Genomic DNA, 19,850 nt, shown 5'->3' with positions numbered 1-19,850 from the left:
CGCAGCGGCTTAAGACGCTGTAAGTTCCAGGCTGGCATTGACAGCGAACATAAACGTGAACTTGTAGAGCTCGTCTGCCATGGTTATACACCGTGTATTTAATGCTGCTGCTGTTGGCAGAGCCGTCGCCGGGGGTGCTTTTCCGACCCTGGGGAAGCCCAGAAGGTTCTCAGTGCCTCCTCCTCAAGGGCCCCACGACGCGAGGGTCCCAGGATGACGGAGGACAGAGCGGCCCCGGGGAGGTCTGGTGCTGATCTCCGTGCAGTGTCGCGGCAGGGACATCTGAAAGGGTTGTGACCTCGCCGGTCCTCTGTTCCTGGAGGGACAAACAGTGCAGCGGTGCAAGAAGTTCAGGAAAATGGGAGGAAGCGGCCACGGCAGGCACCGCATGGACGTGAGCCAGGCTGCCTCTGGGAAGCCGATTGGTGCGCGTGGGCAGGGCCCAGCCGGGCTCCACAGCACCCTCCAGTGGTGAGCGGGATTTGCCCCAGGCCCACCCACATCGCCATTACCGGGAGGCCCAGCAGGCAGAGGTAACCTGGGGGCCTGTGAACGTTGGAACACACGCCAGATCCCCGCCATCCACCCCAGAGGATGCAGGTCCCTCCTGGCCACCGTCTCCTGGCCATCATCAGGCCATCACTCTGAGGTCTGATGACCACAGTGCCAGGCGGCCTGTCCAGAGGGGGAGCAAGATTTGCCAGGTATGAGGCCACAAGGATGACAAAGGGGAGGCTGAGAGCTCAAGCTGCACCAGCTGGCCTGGCTGGTCCTGAGTCACTGGCGTGGAGGGTCAGCAGGGCAGAACTGCGAGCTGACCCTCTGAAGAGGCTCGGCAGCAGCCCCCGGTGGGCAAGGGGGTTAGTGGATGGACCCAGAGGTCCAGGCAAGTGGGACAGAGTCTACAGTGGAGCCCATGCTCTTTGAGTTGGCCCTCCAGGCCCCACAGGGATGGGGAGAGCCGGTAACAGGCTCCACAGCGTACCCAGGCCCCGCCTGCTGTGAGGACGCTGCTCATGACATCTGCATGGCTGGGGCCCACATGGCCCGGGTCCTCAGTGCATGAGGAAGTCATGCCCTGCAGCTGAGCCTAATGGAGGTCTGGGCGTGGCTGTTGTGGCCAAGACCTCACCTCCATGTCTGTAAGGACTAAGGGTGACCGGCTGCAAGCAGGTCCTTGGCAGATTTTCTTCCTGCTGTTGTAGTTTTTCCTAAGGTCCCTCAGACCAGCTGTAACAGCCGTGCAGGCGGAGGGCGAAGCCGTGACGTTGTCTCCGGATGAGCCAGCTCCATGGAGGTACTTCACTAATGCTCCCCGGGGAAGGGAGCCCTCGGCGCGAAGGGCTCTCAGTATTATCACTAATAAAATATTTGCCGAAAACCCAAGCAGGACGTTTTCTAGTTAATTAAAACAGTGCATCTTACTAGCAGGGCTGTGCAAGTTTATATAGGCAGGTGACCCCACACACACACACACCAAGGCAGGAATGGACACAATGGGCAGGTGACCAAGGGGCTCCCAGGCGAGGAGGAAGGTACCTACAATCCACATGAGTATTTCTCAGAACATGCGGAATAAAAAACTTTAAAAATTGGTTGTGCCGAAACCGGTTTGGCTCAGTGGATAGAGCGTCAGCCTGCGGACTGAAAGGTCCCGGGTTCGATTCTGGTCAAGGGCATGTACCTGGGTTGCGGGCACATCCCCAGTGGGGGATGTGCAGGAGGCGGCTGATCGATGTTTCTCTCTCATCGATGTTTCTAACTTTCTATCTCTCTCCCTTCCTCTCTGTGAAAAATCAATAAAATATATTTTTAAAAAAATTGGTTGTGCAAAGCCAAAGGTTCCCACGATAACCTGGGGTCCTGGGCAGTGGCCAGTGGCCAGGACTCAGAGCAGCATAGACTGGTTGGAGGGAACATTCTAGAATGGCTGGTTTGAGAGGTTCTGAAAGCAAACACATTCCCACCCATGACTGGACACTGGGCATCATGCAGAAGCCGGGTCCCAGGAGGAGCCCTGGGCAGGAGAAGCCATGTGTCCCTGCAACTTGCTGCTGACAAGATGCCTGCGACTGACTTGCATGGTAATCTCATCAGCGAGAGGTCAAGGAGCCCCGCTGCCGATTGTACCGGATTCTCTGCAATCAAGGCACTCCATTGAGATAGCAGGAAAGAGCTAAAAATAGACAAGGAAGCTGCCACTCTGCTTAGACGCGCCCTTCTTATCCTTCACGCCACCCAGCACCTGCCCGGCCCCCAACCCGATGCTGGCAGGGCTCAGGGTCCCATCTCTCCTGGTCTCCCCTGTCGGCCGCTCCCTCCTGCCTCCACAGAGTGTTCTTGGCAATAGTGTAGCTCACGTGTTTTCCATTTGATGATGAAACCAGCTGGGAGACCCCAAAAGGAAGCCAGCCCAGTAGAGCTCACTGCCCTGATTGGGGGCGTAGGGACGTCAGTCTATCTGTCTGCAGTATTTTTACCTGAACTCTTGCTGTGAGACCCAGTCTGAGGAATTCCAGAGTGACACTTGGGGGAGGGGGAACCTCAGTCACTGGTGCCGTCCCCCCTGCACCAGGGCTGCTGGGCATAGGCTCCAGCACGGGCCTCTGGGGTGACAAGGGCTTGACCATCACAGTCCTGCCTGCTTGGACCACAGGGACTCACACATCCAGCTCCTCGTTTCTGCAGAATTTAGGGTAGTGATGGACAAGACAGGGAGGTTTTCTATGGTTCTAGGCTAACCCTCTGACTCCTGGAAGCCTTGCCCAGGACCCTTGCAGCCCAGAGTGATCTGGTTGGCCCAAGGGTGTGAGTCCTGGAACCAGGCAGCTCTCAGCGATCCTACCTTTGGGAAGAGCCACATAAAGAGGCAGTGTGGTCACCCTGGCCTCACTGCCCTCAAGGCAAGCATCCTCCAATGTACCAGTCAGTCCAGCTTGAGGCCGATCACCACTGCCCCACCCCAGGCCCTCGTGTCCGTAAAGGCTGGGCTTGGAGAGCCGTGCCCCTCGGCCCACAAGACACGGCTCTCAGCGCTGGGCAGGTCCTGGCAACGCTCAAGAAGGCAGCTGACAGCCAGACTTTGAAACCTGTCATTTCAACACCAAGATGTCTCCCTTGTCCTGGCCCCAATCATAGGCCGGATGTGCCGGTTAAAAATAAAACTCTAAAAGCACAGTGGCTGAGCAGGCGTCAGGGCAACATGACGCTCTCGCTCAGAAGCCCCAGGAACCCTGGGGCCCGGCCGGTAAACCCGTTTCGCTTCTCTAACACAAGGCTTGTTAAAAATCCCTGCACTTTCTAACAGAAGCCAAGGGCGTCCTGTCATTGTGCGACAAGCAAAGGACCGGAGGGTGCCTGCTCTTTATTGATCATGCCTCACAGAGTCCACGCTGTCTTATTTTTGAAACATATATCAAAGCCCACTGATTCTTCCAGCATTTGAAGGCGTTGAGAGTTCCAGAGATATCTCCCAGGAAGCCAGCCCCGGGGCTCGCCTGTGCGGACCCGCCTGCAGGCCGGTCTGCTGTAGGCGGCCTTGGAGGCCTGATCTCATGGCCATAGGTGGGTAGACAGCAGCCGGTGGCTGTGCAAGGGAGGCGGGAGGCCGGCCCAGCTACAGCCTGTTGGGAAGAGCTGGGTGAGATTAACAGCCAGGGTCCCCACGTGGGGTCACCTGGCTCCAGGCTTGTTCCTCTGGCCTCGTCCGCCTTCAAGCTGTGCCCCTGAGCACTGGCTGAGCACGCTGTCCCTGTCCCTGGCATCTGCTTGCTGAGGGTGCAGGAGGGTAAACGCAGTCTTCCCGTGAGGACGCAGGTGGGGTGTACACTTGCTGCTGGTGTAAAGGCCGCCATTATTCATCCTGCGGAGCCTGCGTCCTGCTCTCCACCGTGCCCGGTGAGGCTGGCTAGGGAGGAAGGGGAGTTTTCTTCCTCACATGTTTGCTGGGAATGGAGGGCCTCCCAGGCTGCAGAAGACTTGGAGGGGTGCTCCCCAGGAAGCACAGCAGCCTCCCCCTCTCTCCCGGTGGCCCAGCCCCTGCGGTTGACTGTCCACTCTCAGACCTTGGCCTTCCTACCCAGCCTCATTCCTCTTTGCCCTCATTCATTCACCCTTCCCTTCGTCATTGCTGGGGGAGGAGCCAGTCTGGCCTCTGGCAGCTCCGGTGGGAGAAGATCTGGGGTTACCACGGGCCCTGACCGGGCCTGGCGCTCATGGGCCAGGGGAGGAAAGGGCCATGTCCACCTGAGAACCACAGCAATGCCTGTGGGAGTGCAGAGAGCAGGAGGCCTGTGGTTACAGCACCTTCTGACCATCAACCTGACCAGTGGTGGCCTGGGGCCTCATACTCAACCCCCACTCAGCACTTGTACTTATTGCCACCCCTCACCTCTGACAGCCCCAGGGCCCAAGAATAGGGACAGGCAGGCTGGACCCCAGGTTTGCCCAGAGATGCACCCTAGGGGCTGGTCACCCAGCCACATCCCCACGGATGGGCATGACAGCAGACCCGGTCAGCTGTGCCCACCATGTGGTGCTCTGCTCCCAGCATCTGCCTCTTCCCGAGTGTATCCCCAGAGGAATCCTCCTGCCAGGCCGGCTGCAGTCTGGGGAGCTTTCAGCACCTCCAATGCCAACTGCACCAGCCACTGAGGTCAGGTCTCGGCGGCCCTGGGGTCACTCCCCAGGGTCCATGGGGAGCCCAGGTGCTGGTGGTCGGGGACCTGGCAAACACCTCTCACAGAAAGGAATGTTTACTTAATGGTCTGTTCCATCAGGTTCATTTCAACCAACTCTTCTTAAGTTGATTTCAAGTAAAATTAATTATGGACATTTTATTAAAACACTATGTATATATTACCCCAATTCTCAAAAATGATTTATTTCTTTCTAGCTATAAATATGTGCAAAGAGGTACGTGCACTGAGGGGTTAGATTTTGGATAAGATTTTTACTTTCTTGGTGGTATAGCTTGAAATTTTCTTAATAAGGAGCATGTATCATGTTTTACAAAAAACAATTAAGCCTTTACTGTTAAAAAAAACAACAACAACAACAACAAAAACCATGGAATGAGACAACCAACTAAAAGCCGAGAGAATGGCCCACAGTTAGTCCTGGGCTGCAGGCGCCCTCATGGGTCTGGGTGCCCTGGGTGGAGAGGATGTGGCCCTGGGCAGTCCTAGCCCCTTTCTCCTCCTACGGGAGGCCATTGAGAACAGCTGCCCTCTGCCTGCCCCTTCCCAGGGGTTGTTTTTTTTCAGCTCAAATGAGATGATGACGTTTGTAAGAGATTCACAGGCCAGACATTCATGGCGGCTCAGTGGCAGCCACTCAATGGGCAGAAAGAGAATATGTTAACTCATCAAACCCTGAGGTTGGCAGGAAGAACCAATGTCCAAGAAGGAGGTTTTAAAAGGTACCTAAGATGTAAATTTTTAAAAAGACTAAACAGTCTTGTTTTCTAGAGTAAACTTACTATTTGAGGAAACACATTAATGTTTAAAACATATGTAGATGAGGAAGGAGAATCTTTCTCCCAATCTAAGAGAGATTTAAAATGAGTTTCAAATAAAAGCTAATAAATTTTTAATCAATTTAGTCTCAAGTAAATGCAGTTTCGGAGTATTTTAGGAAAACCTTTTATAATAAACCTTCCATTTGCAGCTATATTTAGTATTAAAAGATGTTACGTCACAGGCTTTAATCTGTACAGCCCACTCCAAAATTGGGAACGTTGGCAGAAAAACCCTAAAGTAACTTGAACTAAGAAGGAGCATTTTCTTTTCCCAAGAAAAAGCTCAAATTGTCAGGTTCAAATTAAATTCCAAATAAATAGTGAAGACATGACCAAGTGAATTATGCCAGAAATATTGAACCCCGCCATTCCGGGGGTGGGGCGGGCCCTGGGGTTCCAGGCACACTGCGTGTTCCGATGCTGGGACCCATGCCTGTTCCCTGCCTGTCTCAGTGACCAGGAATGTGGGTCCCCCCGTCCCCACAGACAGGCTCAGCCATGATCACCAAGAGGGGGTGCTACAGGTCCCACCACAGGACTGCACATCACCACGTCGGTGATACTGGGGGGGCCCTGTCTGGCAGCCCTGTGCCTGGAGCTCCAGGTGGAGCCCCTCTCAGCTGGGGTGTCATTGCCATGTCACGGTCACACCAGTTTTCACATCGACATTTAGATGAAGTGTCTTCCTGCAGCCGCTGGTGTTCAAGAGCCACCCGGGGAGGGTAGGGGCTGGAAGGCAGCTTACGTGATCGGCAGAGGCTTTCCTCCCCTCAGGGGTGGAGAGGAGTAAGTACCCATGACATAGTGGGTGATGACGAGGTGTCCCAAGCCCCACGTGGGGCTTTCCACTGATCGCCCCTGGATTTGGAGCCGCGGATGTGCCGGGCATGGGGGGTCCCACAGGAAGCTCAGCAGCAGCCAGCCAGGCAGACAGGGCCGCCACCCCAGGCAGCCTTCCTGGCTTCCTTGGGGACAGTAGTGACAGCTGCCCTGGGCAGGGGCACAAGAGGGCAGGAGATAGAGTTGAGCCTCATCTGGGTCACCCAGAAAGTCTGGACCTTCGTTAGAAGCTCGGTGGACTTCCCTGTCCGGTGGACCATGTCTCAAACCTCCTCTGAGTCATCCCTGCACATCAGCTGCCCCAGAGTGTGAAAAGCCTGCTTGTATCCATGAAACATGGATCTTAATTAAATTTTCAGCATCCATGTTAATTATAGCATGACACTGACCTGAAAGAAAATCTGCAGCAGGCTGTCAGAGGAAGGAAGCCACGGAGGACAAGCATCCTCTCACTTAACCGCAGCTGCGACTCTCAGGAAACTCCCAGGCCTGGAAGGTCAGCCCTGGACACAGCTGGCCGCTGCCTCCTGGAGGCCCACGGCCTGCACGCCGCTGACGGCGAAGCTCACACTCACTGGGCCTCTCTCTCTTAGCCTTGACCTCGCTCACTTCCTTGGAGTCCCCCGGGCTGTGGCCCCAGAGAGACTCGGAAAGAAATGCCATCACTTCCCCAGCCTGGCCCTGCTCCTGCTTGTTGGACAGGCGAAGGACGTAGGGGCTGTGGTCCTGCCCCACTGCTGCCACACGTCACCTGCTCCCTCGCCCCACCCTGCCTCCGCCTCCCTCCTGCGACAGTCTGAGTGGTGGGTCCCCAGGACCGAAGACTGTCATGGCCCCAAGACAACATGTCCATGTCTTAACCCAAAACCTGCGAGTCTGGACTTCGGACAAGGGTCTCTGACAGGTGCATGTTAAACGTCTTCAGGTGCGGTCACCTGGGTCGTCCAGGTGGGCCCTGCACCCAATGACAGTGTCCTTACAAAGGGAAGGGGACGTGGACCTTTAAGACACACTGAGCAGGCGGGGGAGTGATGAGGGGCCGCCCTCCCTCGAGCAGAGGGTCTCTCCTCCATCCAGGGAGAAGGTGTTGCAGAGAATGTGTCTGGAGGGCTTGGCTCCCTGGGATCACAGAGCCCTGGCTCCACTATTGGCGAGGCTGGGAAAAGCCCCATGTTTTATGGGAAAACTGCCGGAGCAGGGGGCACCGTCCCCATCCCCACCCGTGGTCTCCCCAGGGACACAGCCTGCCATCCAGGCAAGAGGTGCCCAGCAGGCTGCGTCACCACCGCATCCATGTACTCATGAGGGTGATAGACGGGTTTGCCCGGAGCTCAAGGATGCGTCTGGGAAACACCACGACCCTCTGTTCCTGGCACTGCCTGGCCCTCTGCCCGGTGGTCCTAGACCCCCTGGAGGGAGCTGGCTTCATCTGATGCTGATCGCCCAGCAGGGAGCCGGCTTCAGAAGCGTGTGAGCAGTTAAATGCTACTTAAATGTGTGCTAATTAAATTTGCCATTGATGCACACACAGGACTGTGCCGAGACCTCCCACAACAGCGAATGAGCGACAGTCGCCCCAGCAGGCACAATGCCACTGCCAGCCGGCATCCCCTAGCAGCCCCTGCCTCCCACCACTGGGATGCATTGGCCTCTTCACGAATGTGTCATGTCAAAATTTACCTTTTTCTTTTGGGTTTGGTCCCTTTTTTTTTTTTATGAAGAAACAGCATCATCAAGTGAAAATGGTTATAGCAAATTAAGTCCAAATCAAGGAAGGAAACTTGAAACTAATTTTTTTTAACTTCACTGTGTATTAGTGTTCAATACCCAGACTAATGGGGTTGCAGCAACGCAGTCAAGACCAAGGATCTGAGCCCACGGATGGGTAACGCCAGCCCAGTTAGCCTGCGACCAGCTCAGAAGCCAAGCGGTTGGACCAAGGAGACACGTTTCCGTGGAGATCCAACGATGTTCTTCTGTGTCAAACGCACAGAGGTGGTTTCTCCTCTGGGCATCAATTCAGAAGGGTCTGGTCAGAGCCCGCTGGCAGAATTGGGCAGTTCTTGGGGAGCAGCAGGCCACCTCAGGAGTGTCCCTCCAGATCTCCTCCATGTGTCCCCCCAGGTCCTCCAGGTGGCCCTCCAGGTGTTCCCCCAGGCATCCCCTCCAGGTGCCTCCCTCCAGGTGTCCCCTGTGTGTCCTTGGGTGTCCCTCTGGTGTCCCCCACCCAGGAGATAGTTCCCCGGGTTCCAACTGGCCTGGAGCGTTCACGTCTCAGAATCTCCACTCAGCGGTGCATTCCCGCAGTCTGAGAGCCTTGGCAGAAACCTTCTTGTCAGCCTCCACCAGGCAGGGAGGACAGGACAGGCTCCTGACTGAGACCCACTGTGTGCTGTGAATGGCCTCTCTCTAATGGCCCCAGTGGTAGGTGAGCGTGGCCAGTGAGTGGTCCCAGCTCACAGCCCTCCGTCTTGGACACTCGGTGCCCATCAGCACACAGGATCCACCCAGAAAGCACCATCTCTACTGGCCGAGAGTCTCCGCCAGCGGGCGGCTGTGGCTTACGGGTGGACAAGGAAGACGGTCTAAGCCTGGTCTTCGTCCCTGAAGAACAGATTTGATGAACTGGGGTGTGTAGGGACGGTCGCTGTGGGGTGGGGCCAGAGTGTCAGGCGGGGCTGGAGGAGGGCTGCCCGGTCCCTCAAGGATCCCCACCATGAAAGGCTGGACCTCCAACGACCGTGCCCCTAGAAGGTGGCGGGAGGGCAGGGTGGCCCCACAGACTCCTCTGAAATGCCCCTGGCGTGGGTGCCATGGCTCTGTGGCCCTGGTGGGGAGCAGGCTCACTGGTTCTGGGTGCACAGGACATCGCGTTCTCTCGCATGTCACTGGGAAAGATGCGCCCATTCTGCATTGTGAGCCCTGGAGGCACAGACACGGGACCAGGTCAGACACAGCTCCCACTCAATCGTGGCCTCGGGTTTGCTGCCTCCAGCACCGAGGGCAAACTGAGTGACATCGTCCCTGAGATGCAGGCTTTGGATGGGAACCAAATCGTTTTCCCCTTGAGATACTGCCAGCCTCTCCACGGCATAGCGGGACTATCCCAGTCATCGGACCGTCTCCATCACGGCAGGAGTGTGCCCGTTGTTTGTGCCCATCGGTCCTGGGAGAGACGTCAAGGTGTCTGTCCTTGCGGCTCCTCCGCGCAGCCCCTCCGCATGGCGCTGTCCGTGCGGGCCTGAGCCGGGGCCCATTTACCTGTTGCCAGAGGCTCCGGGTTTCCAGGCGATTTATTCTCCTAATTAACTTACGGCAGCAACCTTCCCTCTGGAGCCAGGTGGGGCTGCATCCGGAAACGGGAATTTCTCGCCGATGGAGCTGCGGCCACACGGCTGGTTTTTAATGATGGCAGAACCTTTGGTGCCTTCTCATCCGCTTCAAACCAAACCCAGTGAACACATTTGTTTATTGGTGGTGATGCCAGTTCTTGTGCGGAGAAGGCGTGACCGCCCCCCTCAGGCCTAGGACCCGCTCCAGCTCCTGCCGGCTGCACTCGGTCGGTCGGTCCCTCGGCCCCTGGGGCCCGCAGCTGGGAACGGGGGCCAGGAGGCCGGCCAGGGGCCCTACCAGGGGGGTCTGAGCAGCGACTCTGGTGCATCCACCCTGAGCCATGACTAGCCCACCACCCACCACATGTGCCCTCAACAGACGCTTGCTGAACCAGGAATAGTGAGGAGCTTATTTGATTATTAGTAAGTTGCATTTGCCAAAGGACATTTAAACCACCCAGAGCAGTGAAATAATCGGCCCCGGTCCGTTTGGGACCCACGAGCAAAAGGACCAGCAGCTGTGGGTGCGGTCCTGGAGCAGAGGCAGAAACCCGAGTTCTAGACCCTTCCGCCCTCACTGGCGTGCAGCCTGGGGCAAGTCACGCCCTGTCCTAGACCTGGGGTCCTGGCCTCCGGCAGAGCCCGCTCAGCGCCTGCTCCGGAGCCCAATGAGCAGGGAAGGGTGACGGATCCCGCCAGGGCACACACCTTCTGGAAAGGACCAACAGTCACACTTCCGGCTTTGTGGGACACATGGCTCCATCTGCACGGCACCTGCCCAAACAGCAGAGGACCTACCTCTCTGGGTGTCTGTGGCCAGGTGGGGGGTGACTGGGCTTGGGTCAGCCAACGGCAGGACCCCGGGGGCCGGAGAGCTGCTGGTGGTGGTCTGGCTGCAGAGGCCTGGAGTCTGGTTCCTTCCGGGGAGGGGCAGGGACTGCTGAAATCTCAGAGGCTCCCTGTTGGCCCAACACCCCAGTGGCCAAAGCTGGGTCTGCTCAGGCCAAGCCCCGCACCACCCTCACCCAGCTTGTCCTGTGTCCCTGGGGCCTCGCTCCCTCCCAGCCGCTCCTCTGCCTGAGACCATGGGCAGCTGCCTGTTGCACCTGAGGAAATTCCCTCCCACTGGCCTTTGAGGTATGCAGCGGGCTGGCCTGAGCCTCTCTGCCATGTTGTCGCTCACACCTGAGTCCCTCTGCAAACACCAGCCCCATCTGCTCCCTGTCCGGCCACCGCACAGACTCTCCCTACCCTGTGGATCCTACTTACCCTTCAAGGTGCCTCCTCCAGGGAGCCCTGCCTGCCTGCTCCTCCCCTTCAGAATGGATGGCCCTTTGCCCAGTCTTGCTCCTGTCCCACCATGCCTTAACCACACTCATCTTACTGTCTCTTTTCCCAGGGCCAGTGCCCTCCCCATGAGCAGGGCCTTCCCCACCTGGCCCTCACCCCCAGCGGGACTTTGCATGTCCCAGAAGGTGCGGGATGAGCTCGGCTCACATCATGAGGACAGTGCTGGCCCTCAGAGGGATTTTGGAGAACATCAGTTCCTCCATTCGCTCTGCTCTTCAGACCCAAGCAGAGACCCCTCCCCACCACCCGTCTCTCAAGGAGGCCCAGCCCTCTCAGCAAAGGGAGGCTGCCTGCTGGGATGAATGCATCGCCATGGAAACCACTTATAGTGAAATCCAGATGTTTGTTTTGGTGGCATCCATCACCGCTAAGCAGATGACTCACACCGACTTCCTGTCACCAAGAACATGTGACTTGACAGTCCCCAGGACCATGGGACAGAGGGATAGGCCCTCCCAAGGGCCACTCGGCCGAGAGCTGTGAGGTTAGATCTCCCAGAGCAAATGTTTCTGAAACCCTGGGACCAGACGACTCGGCTTCCGGCAAGAGGATTCATCCCCAGGAGACCTCCTCAGCCCGGCCCAGGGGTTTCTCCCTCTCTCTCTCTCTCTCTCTCTCTCTCTCTCCCTCCCTCCCTCTCTCTCAGCTGCTCCCTGTGAGTGTCCACTGGGTCTCGCCCAGATGTCACACTGGGAGTCACTGGTCAGGAGTGATGTCTCAGCCTCAGCTCGAATGGAGAGAATGGTGACCTGCGTCCTGACGCAGAGGCCCCTGAACTCAGTGGTCCGAGTAGAGGGGTCGGCATCTAGAGCAGGACAGGGTCAGCAGTGAGGGTCAAAGCCAGCCCCAGCCCAGGTGTTGCTGGTGTGACCAGGAGCTCGGCGGCTCTGACCAGGCCGAGAAGAGGCCCGTCCAGAGGGGCTGGTCAGGAGGGTGGGAACGGGCCCAGGAGAGAACCCACCAGGCCATCATTGAGAGAAGTTCCATGTTCCCAGAGGCAGGCTTCCTCCCAGTGTCCAAGCCCAGGTGAATTCCTGCCTCACAGATGTTGGGGCCAGATTCCTCCTGAGAGAACACCAGTTAGAGGTGAGATGGGCCAGGACTCAGGGGACCTCCAGGTGAGGTGGGTCAGGACTCAGGGGACCTCCAGGTGAGGTGGGTCAGGACTCAGGGGCCTCCAGGTGAGGTGGGTCAGGACTTAGGGGACCTCCAGGTGAGGGGGGTCGGGACTCAGGGCAACTCCAGGTGAGGTGGGTCAGGACTCAGGGGACCTCCAGGTGAGGGGGGTCGGGACTCAGGGCAACTCCAGGTGAGGTGGGTCAGGACTCACGGGACCTCCAGGTGAGGTGGGTCAGGACTCAGGGGGCCTCCAGGTGAGATGGGTCAGGACTCAGGGGACCCCCAGGTGAGATGGGTCAGGACTCAGGGGACTTCCAAGGGAGGTGGGTCATTTTTTCAGGATGAGGCTGCAGCCAGATTTTTACTGTCTGTGCTCCACTCCAGGCATAAACTGAACCAACCCCTTTGAGGACCAGGGCCTAGCATCCTGGGCACAGCAAAGACAGCCAGGCAGGAAGACCCAACTTCTCGAGCTCATGACTGCCCCTCCATTGGCATGAGCACTGGCATGCTTTCACAAATGGACACCTTGCGGTCCAAGTAGGAATGTCCAGGGCTGTCACAGGACTGACCACAGGCTCCAGGGCAGTATGGAGGAGTCTAGAGGGAGCCACCCAAGCTGGGAGCTGCCCTGCAGGGAAAGGCGCGGTCCCATCAGATCCCTGGGGAGGCCTTGGTCAGGAAACACAACCAGCTAACATGGGCTGAGCATCCCCAGGTGCCAAGCCCCTCCTGGAGCGATGACCGGGAGGTGCTATCAGGGTCCGGTCCAGCAGCAGCAACTCCAGCAGATTCTGTCTGCAGGACAGCCGGTCCCACACACCCTGAGACTGGCTCCTGGGTCCCCTCCGCCGTGGGAAGCACCTGTGAGCTCACATCGACACCAGGACCCACTGGCTCTCAGGAATGGGAAGGGCGAGTGCACATTTGAGGGACATTTGAAAGTCAACTTGAAAGCCCAACTGGATGGATCCGCTATGTCCAAATTGCCTTGGAGAAAATAGCTTAATCGGGGATCTCTTATTAAGCCGGGATTAGGAAGGCTTGTCTTATCAGTGGGTGAGAGATGACTAAGGATTCAACCGCTCAATGGAGGGGTTCAAAGCAGGAAATGGACTCTCTGCAAGGCTGGCCCTTCACGTCCTGCGGGCATTGAGGTTTCGGGGTCCCTGGGCCAAAGAGTTCTCTTGGGTCAAGTGTGGCCCCAGCACCCACGTAATGTTTTCCACCCTCAGTCCAAGGCTGTACTTGACCTCTGTCTCCTCATGTCACTCACTGGAGGGTGGGTGTGGTGTGGTCAGGCGGCAGGGACACATTGCTGAGACTCTGGGTCCCAGGTTCCATCGCTGCCACCTGTCCCCAAGCCAAGCACTCCTCCCTCGCATCCCCAGAGCCGGGTATCCCAGCTCCAGACCAGGCTGAATGGGGGCTGTGCTGCATAGGGACCACACGCACCCCTACCCCACACCCCTGTGTGCAGTGGGGCTCCAACCTGTGAGCAGATGAAGCGTGCGGTACAGCTGGGCCTGCAGGGGCACGACCTGCCCAGCGGAGCTGACGGCAGCCTGGTCACCAGGGAAGTTCTGAAGAGGCTGGGTTGGGGGAGAAGGTGTGAGCCCCTCTGGACACCCTGGGGTGGAGGGGTCCAGAGACCATGGGTGATGAGTAGTGGGTCTGAGGCTGGAACAGTTTGGGGCCAATTGTCAGGGACAGGGAGGCCACAGTGAGCATAGGAAGGGGGTAAGGGGTGATGAGAGAGAAGGCACAGACGGGATCTGTAGGCCCCGCCCACGGGGGAGGGGGTCAAAGAGCTGGGAGGATATTAGGGGCTGGGTCAGACCGCAGTGTCCCCAACAGGGAAGTGTGAGCTCAGCATCCAAGGCAGCTCTGGAAAGCGGTTGGGTGTGTCAGGGCCACCTGGGGACAAGCGGGGCAGGGATGATGGCAGTGCTGGGGGTGGGCCGAGGTGCTGAGGGCTCCCTGGGTGGATCAGGGTCCTCCAGCCACCAATGTGGCCGGGATCTCGGCTCCCTGCCCCAGCCACACACTCCCTGAGAGGTGCAGGGAGGGCTGCGTCTTCTCAGCTACCTCCGACCCCCACCCACCCACCCCCCGTCTGCATTTCATCAAAACTTCTCTTCCGCCTGCTGCTCCATGGAGAAAACTGTGGGCCATATGGACGTACTGGTCAAATATTTGGAGTCTGTGGACCGCACTGTGAAATTAATGAGGATCTTAGCTTTCAGACACTTCTAAACTAGGTAAACACGCCGACGGGGGAGAAGGGGACTCGAAGTTTCCTGTGAACCCAGCTGCTCTTCTCCCAGAGTCGCCACAGCCCTGGGGACACCTGGCTCTCAGGTGTCTTGATCCATCGAGTCTCTCCGTCACTCTCTGCATCAGCCTCGGTGACAGCATTTCCCCAGAAGGTCTGCATGTGTAGTGGGGCCCCTGTCCTTCTGGGATGGCGCCCCAGCCCTGCCACCGTCCTCACGCACTGTCGTCCCCACAGATGTCACTGTTCATGTGCCCATCACAGACTGCCTCTGAGGGGCAGGCTTGTCATCACCACCTCCCCACCGGGGCCATGTGCCTCGCACGGCCCAGCCCCCCAGACAGGCGGGACATCCACGCACTGTTTATCTAGTTTAGAATGTCTGAAAGCTCAGACCTCGTTAACTTCACAACGCAGTTCGCCCCCCACACGTGCAGGCCATCGGGGAACATCCACTCACTGTTCTTTCTAGGGTGAGTTTGGGTAAAGAGGGATTTAGAAAATGCTCACAAGTTGTGATTCTTTTTCAGAATTCAAGGCTTTTTCTCCTTTTGTTTCTGTTTTTCAAAATAGTTCGCTTTTTTTGTTTCTTGATTTTTTTTTTGTTTGTATTTAATTTTAGTGATTTTTCTTATCTTGCCTTTTAATGTAGGCAAATAGTGCAGCAAACAAATAACCACTACTAATAAAAAAAACTAATGTCACAACTATAAACATTTCATATTGTTTGTTATTTTTTAAACTGATTTTATTGGGGGTTTTCTTTACAAGGAAACAATACATAGTCAAGGCAGTGAGATCTGAAAAGATGGAGACAGAAAAATAAGGTGACCAAAATCCATGATCCTGCCCCGGTCGGGCACCAACCCAACTCCCTCCTCCTCTAGGTGGTCTCAGTGCACATGTGCACACGCATAGTCACATGCACACATGCACATTCATGTATGTGTATACATTTATGTCTACGCATGCACATACATAATTACACCTGTGTGCACATACATGTGCACACATGATCACACTCACACATGTATATGCGCGCTATTGCCCACTGTCACACACACTCTCGCTCATACTCACATGCATGTGTAAAGGGCTTGCACAAGCGTCTGCTGGCCTACTTGCTGTGAAGTGTGGACTAGTCGCCAAGTGATGGTGGGAGCCTCTCCAACCGTCCCTGTTAGAGGTTAGCATGTTGCAAACCCCTGTTCTTCCAACAGCTCAAAGCCAGAATAACAGGGAGAAACATGATTAGAAACTTAAAATATGGATTTTTTTTTTTTAGGCGTAAGGATATTTCAAAGAGGGAAGAAGCGTCGTGCAATGTGAAGTGTGCTGTGCTGGAGGTGCTGATGCCAGAAGCCCGGTGACCTGGGAATGCTAAATTCCAAACAGCATTCTCTTACAAAACTGCCAGGTGGAGCCACTTGCGTTGGACCACATCTAATTTGGTAAAATTGCTTTGGCCCAAATGCCAGAAGCCTTGGCAGGAACCAGGCAGGAGGCAACCGACTGGCAGCGGCAAGGGCAGCGGAAGCATCGGAGCCAGACCCTGTCTGATGGGCCAGCCCAGGCGGGGCCACATGGGTGAGACAGGGTGAGATGATGGAGCCGGGAGGCCCCAGCTGGAGGGAGGGCGTGTCCAGCAGGTGGGTGAGAGCAGCAGGGTTCTGGGCAGCACCGTGGACAGCTCCCGAGCAGCTGGTCTCCCTCCATCCTTCCTTAGTTAGGGCTGGACGCCACCCCTTCAGCCCCATCCTTGGGTGGTGGACACTGGGGCCCCAGCCCACCCCGCACCCCTCAGGATCCTGCTCAGAAGAGGCCCGAGGAGGAGGCAAGTGGTCCAAGATCCCTACCCCCACCCCACAAGATGGGCCCCTTACACTCCCGCTCCCATCACCTCCCCTGCTCACACACCTGCGGCCCCTCACCGTCCCCCGATATTCATTTAACGCCTCCCCTGAAGGACACAGCCGGGGATCTGGGCTCCAGGAGGGTCTGAGGACCAAGAAGGAGAAGAGAAAATGAGATTTGTGGGAGGAAGGGAATAAAAATGGACTAACCACTTGGGAAAGGCCAGAAAGAAGAAAGGAGAAATGGGGACATTCTTAACTTTCAGGGTGTCTTCTTGTGTGGCCCACTCTCATCCTCTCCCTTCGAGTGTCTCCTCAGAGTGGCCCTTCTGATGGGCCCTGAAGGTCGCAGAAGGTGGGCCAGGCCTCAAGGTGCCCGGGACGAACACTGGGCACTCACCATGCAGTCACCACTCCGCCCCATGCCCAGCCTGACCCTGTGGCCTGCAGAGCCCATGGGGGGCCCACTCAGCCCTGACCAAGAGGGCCCGTGCCCGAGACCCCATGAGCCTTGACGTGCCTGGAGAGCCAGCGGGGACATGCGCACACAGGCCCCAGGCAAAGCCTTTCAGGTGAAACCCCTCTGAGACCCTCATTCTGAAGGGGCCCCCAAAACACCTAAAGTTGTCCATTTGCCGCAAATGGCCAACGAGAAGCTGCACAAAATACCTCATTGACCTCCCCGTGGCCTTGGACCGGGGCCTGGCGTCTCCTGGGGCCCTGACAAGCACGTGACAAACGGAAAGGCCTCGTCGGAACATTCTAAGTTTTGTTAATTTTATTATTTGCTTCTCAAACTAGGCTTCACCTCAGGGCTGAATGAATTTGTTGGCATAAATCTTTGTTAGAAATGGTCTACACAAATTCAAACTGACACCGCGGAGAGGGGAGAAAGACAGCTAGTTGCCATGGCAACCGGAGACCCGGCTTTAATTCCACTCTGTGAGCCACGCATGCTGAGCGCACACGGAGCCAGCCTCGCGTCCCGTGCCCTCCGGGGCTAGGCTGCACACGCGCGGCAAGGTCACCTCCAGCACCAGGGGGCTTCTCCTGATTTCAGGCCTCAGAATCTCACACAATGGCCAGAAATGAGGCAACTCCAAAGCTGACTAAAATGCTCAGAAAAGACGCAAGTCCGGCCTGAGATGTCAGCGGCCAAGCAGAGGCTATTCTCGTTCCAGAGACGTTGCGTTTTTAGAGAACTCCCTGCATGCACGGGATGGGAGACAGGGAGATGGCACCTGAGCTTCCCCGAGCCATGCAGTGACGCTCAGTCACTGGGCTGACCACTCCGGACCCTTGGTCTGGTCTTTGATTCCATCCACCGAGAGGCCTGCGTGCTCCCCAGACATCTCCTCTTCTCCCACCAACAGCCTGCAGAAGCCAGGAGGGGCAGAGAGAAACCTGGCTCCCAAGCACATGTCCTGGATGTGGGGACCAGGGCTCCGCCCTCCGGCCCTGTAGGGGCAGCTGGCTACTCTGTCCCCTGACCAGGTGGGGCCCACAGCACCCAGCCCCGGGCTGAGCCTCAGTGGGGCCCAGCACCCCGTGGCAGAAAGCCATCGGCCACCCAGCCCTGTGTCCAAATGACTTCCCTCGGAGGGACAGATGACATCGGCTACTGAGCAAGGTCAGGGCCCTGATGTCCCAGAGGTCGCAGGTGCCTATCCTGTTGACGAACACCCACACCTGCAGTGCAAAGACTTCAGTGGGGAGTCCTGCATTGATAGAATGTGCCAGAAAGCTGACCTTTCCAAAGAGGAAGTGGAGACCCAGGGCATTAGGGAGGCCAAGGCAGGCTGCCCACCTTACCCTCCTAACAGCCTCTTCTGTGTGTGTTCCCAGAGCCACTTCTGCAGGATTTGGGGAGCCCTGGTTCTGGTCCTGGCCCCCTGCTCTGAGGCCAGGACACATCACTGGGACAGCACACAAAGCTGTGCACAGAGCAGAGGGAACAGCTGGTGACAGCAGCGTCCCAGGTGGCTGCCTCAGCACCTGTCCCCTCCTCCAAGCTGCGCAAGCCGTCCTGGGGAGCTGAGCCCCTGGTGGGCTATTCACTCCTGGCTTTCTGCCATCTCTGGGCGGGGAGCCCCTGAGGGCAGTGAGGGGTTGACCCGTTCACCTTGCACCCTGTACCTGGACAGTCTTGATGGAGGGGGCGGCAGTGGACAGGACATGAGGGCAGAAGCACCATGGGACCACCTCCGCCTGGGGGGGTCTGGGCAAAATCCCCTAGTTCAGAGTGGGTTCCCCACCTCCCTCCCTGCCCCTCTTGTCCCCAGGCCTGGGCCCCCAGGGAGCTCCAACTGCCCCACAGGCCTGGGGAACCAGCCTAGGAGGTTCCCCCCTGACACCCACTCCCTGGGCACCAGGAAAGGCCCTTCACCCCTGGGGTTCATGCCTTCGCCTGAGGTTTAGGACTTATCGCAGAGTTCCACAGAGAAGCGTTGGCAGCACCCCACTCAGAGGCAGGGTGCCATGAGGCCGAGGAGCCGGAGCACAGAACCCCTCTAATTCCTATATTCTTAATGACACCATGAAAATCAGGCCCCTCGGCCTGGCCAGGGTGGCTCAGTGGTTGAATGTCACCCTATGAGCCAGGAGGTCACGGGTTGATTCCCCGTCAGGGCACATGCCTGAGTTGTGGGCTCGATCCCCAATGTGGGGCCTGCAGGAGGCAGCCGATCAATGATTCTCTCTCATCATTGATGTTTCTAGCTCGCTCTCCCTCTCCCTTCCTCTCTGAAATAAATAAAAATGCATTTAAAAAAATAAAATAAAATCAGGCTCCTCAAAATTCGGGGACAGCAGGGACCTGGACTCCTGAGCGGGGTTACAGCCTTCTAGATTGAAGAGAAGAGTGATGGGGTCCCCTCCAGGTTTCCAGGAGCTGAGTACAGACCCGGAAGCTCGGGCGGGTCCAACTCCTCCCTCCCCTGGCCCCACTCTGTCTGGGGCTGGGGGCTGGGGCCTGGGGCCTGGGGCCTGGAAGGGGCAGGGGCTGTGGGGCTGTGCACACCAGCAGGATCGCTGACTCACGCTGGGAGGACTCATTGTGGGTACACCTCTGTCTGCACATGTTGGGATTCGTGATGTTTTAACACAAGGACTATGAAAATTCCTCCCAAATCGATTTCCTGGTCACATTTCTGTTTGTGGAGCCCTCCACGAACAGAGCTTTTTTCTTTAAATAAAATCGCCAGTCCTCCTGCCTCGGTTCAGGGAGACGTTTTCAGGTGAGTTGTCCGCCGCTGCTGGGAGCGAAGGCAAAGCCTGGCCGGTTGTCTCTTTAAATCGGCTCTGCAGTGTGATGGGCACGGGAAGAACCATTCCCAGCCTGCGGCAGGGAGCCGGCCACAGCGCCGCCATCCGCCTCCCCCATCCCCATGGTTACGGCTCCTGCTTCCCGCCGGTCCTCTTCCCTGGCTGTCGCCGGCGGAAGCAAGCGCAGAGGCGGCTGGCGTTCCTCGCCCGAGTTCTGGAAGCTGCGTGCGGAGAATCGCGCTGCATGTCTGCCGTCCTGGCTCTGACTCACGTCCCCGGCTGCAGCCCTGCTATCTGTT

At 57.3% G+C, this 19,850-nt stretch overlaps 1 protein-coding gene across 1 annotated transcript in view; it reads right to left on the bottom strand.

Moving 5' to 3' along the window:
- The window catches only part of CFAP46 (cilia and flagella associated protein 46), a gene marked incomplete at its 5' end in the record, with an annotated part of 86,684 nt that extends 72,088 nt beyond the window's left edge, over positions 1–14,596 (bottom strand). The window contains 5 exons of the mRNA XM_081104539.1: positions 9,206–9,280; positions 10,489–10,607; positions 11,731–11,845; positions 13,652–13,751; positions 14,510–14,596. Of these exons, the coding sequence (XP_080960665.1) occupies positions 9,206–9,280; positions 10,489–10,607; positions 11,731–11,845; positions 13,652–13,751; positions 14,510–14,596 (496 nt within the window). The remainder of the gene's footprint in view (positions 1–9,205; positions 9,281–10,488; positions 10,608–11,730; positions 11,846–13,651; positions 13,752–14,509) is intronic.
- Between the last annotated feature and the right edge of the window lie 5,254 nt (positions 14,597–19,850).

The sequence above is a fragment of the Myotis nattereri genome, assembly GCF_964212035.1.
Source record: "Myotis nattereri genome assembly, chromosome: 13".
In the NCBI taxonomy this organism is placed as follows: Eukaryota; Metazoa; Chordata; class Mammalia; order Chiroptera; family Vespertilionidae; genus Myotis; species Myotis nattereri.
This window is presented reverse-complemented; position numbering and strand designations above follow the sequence as displayed.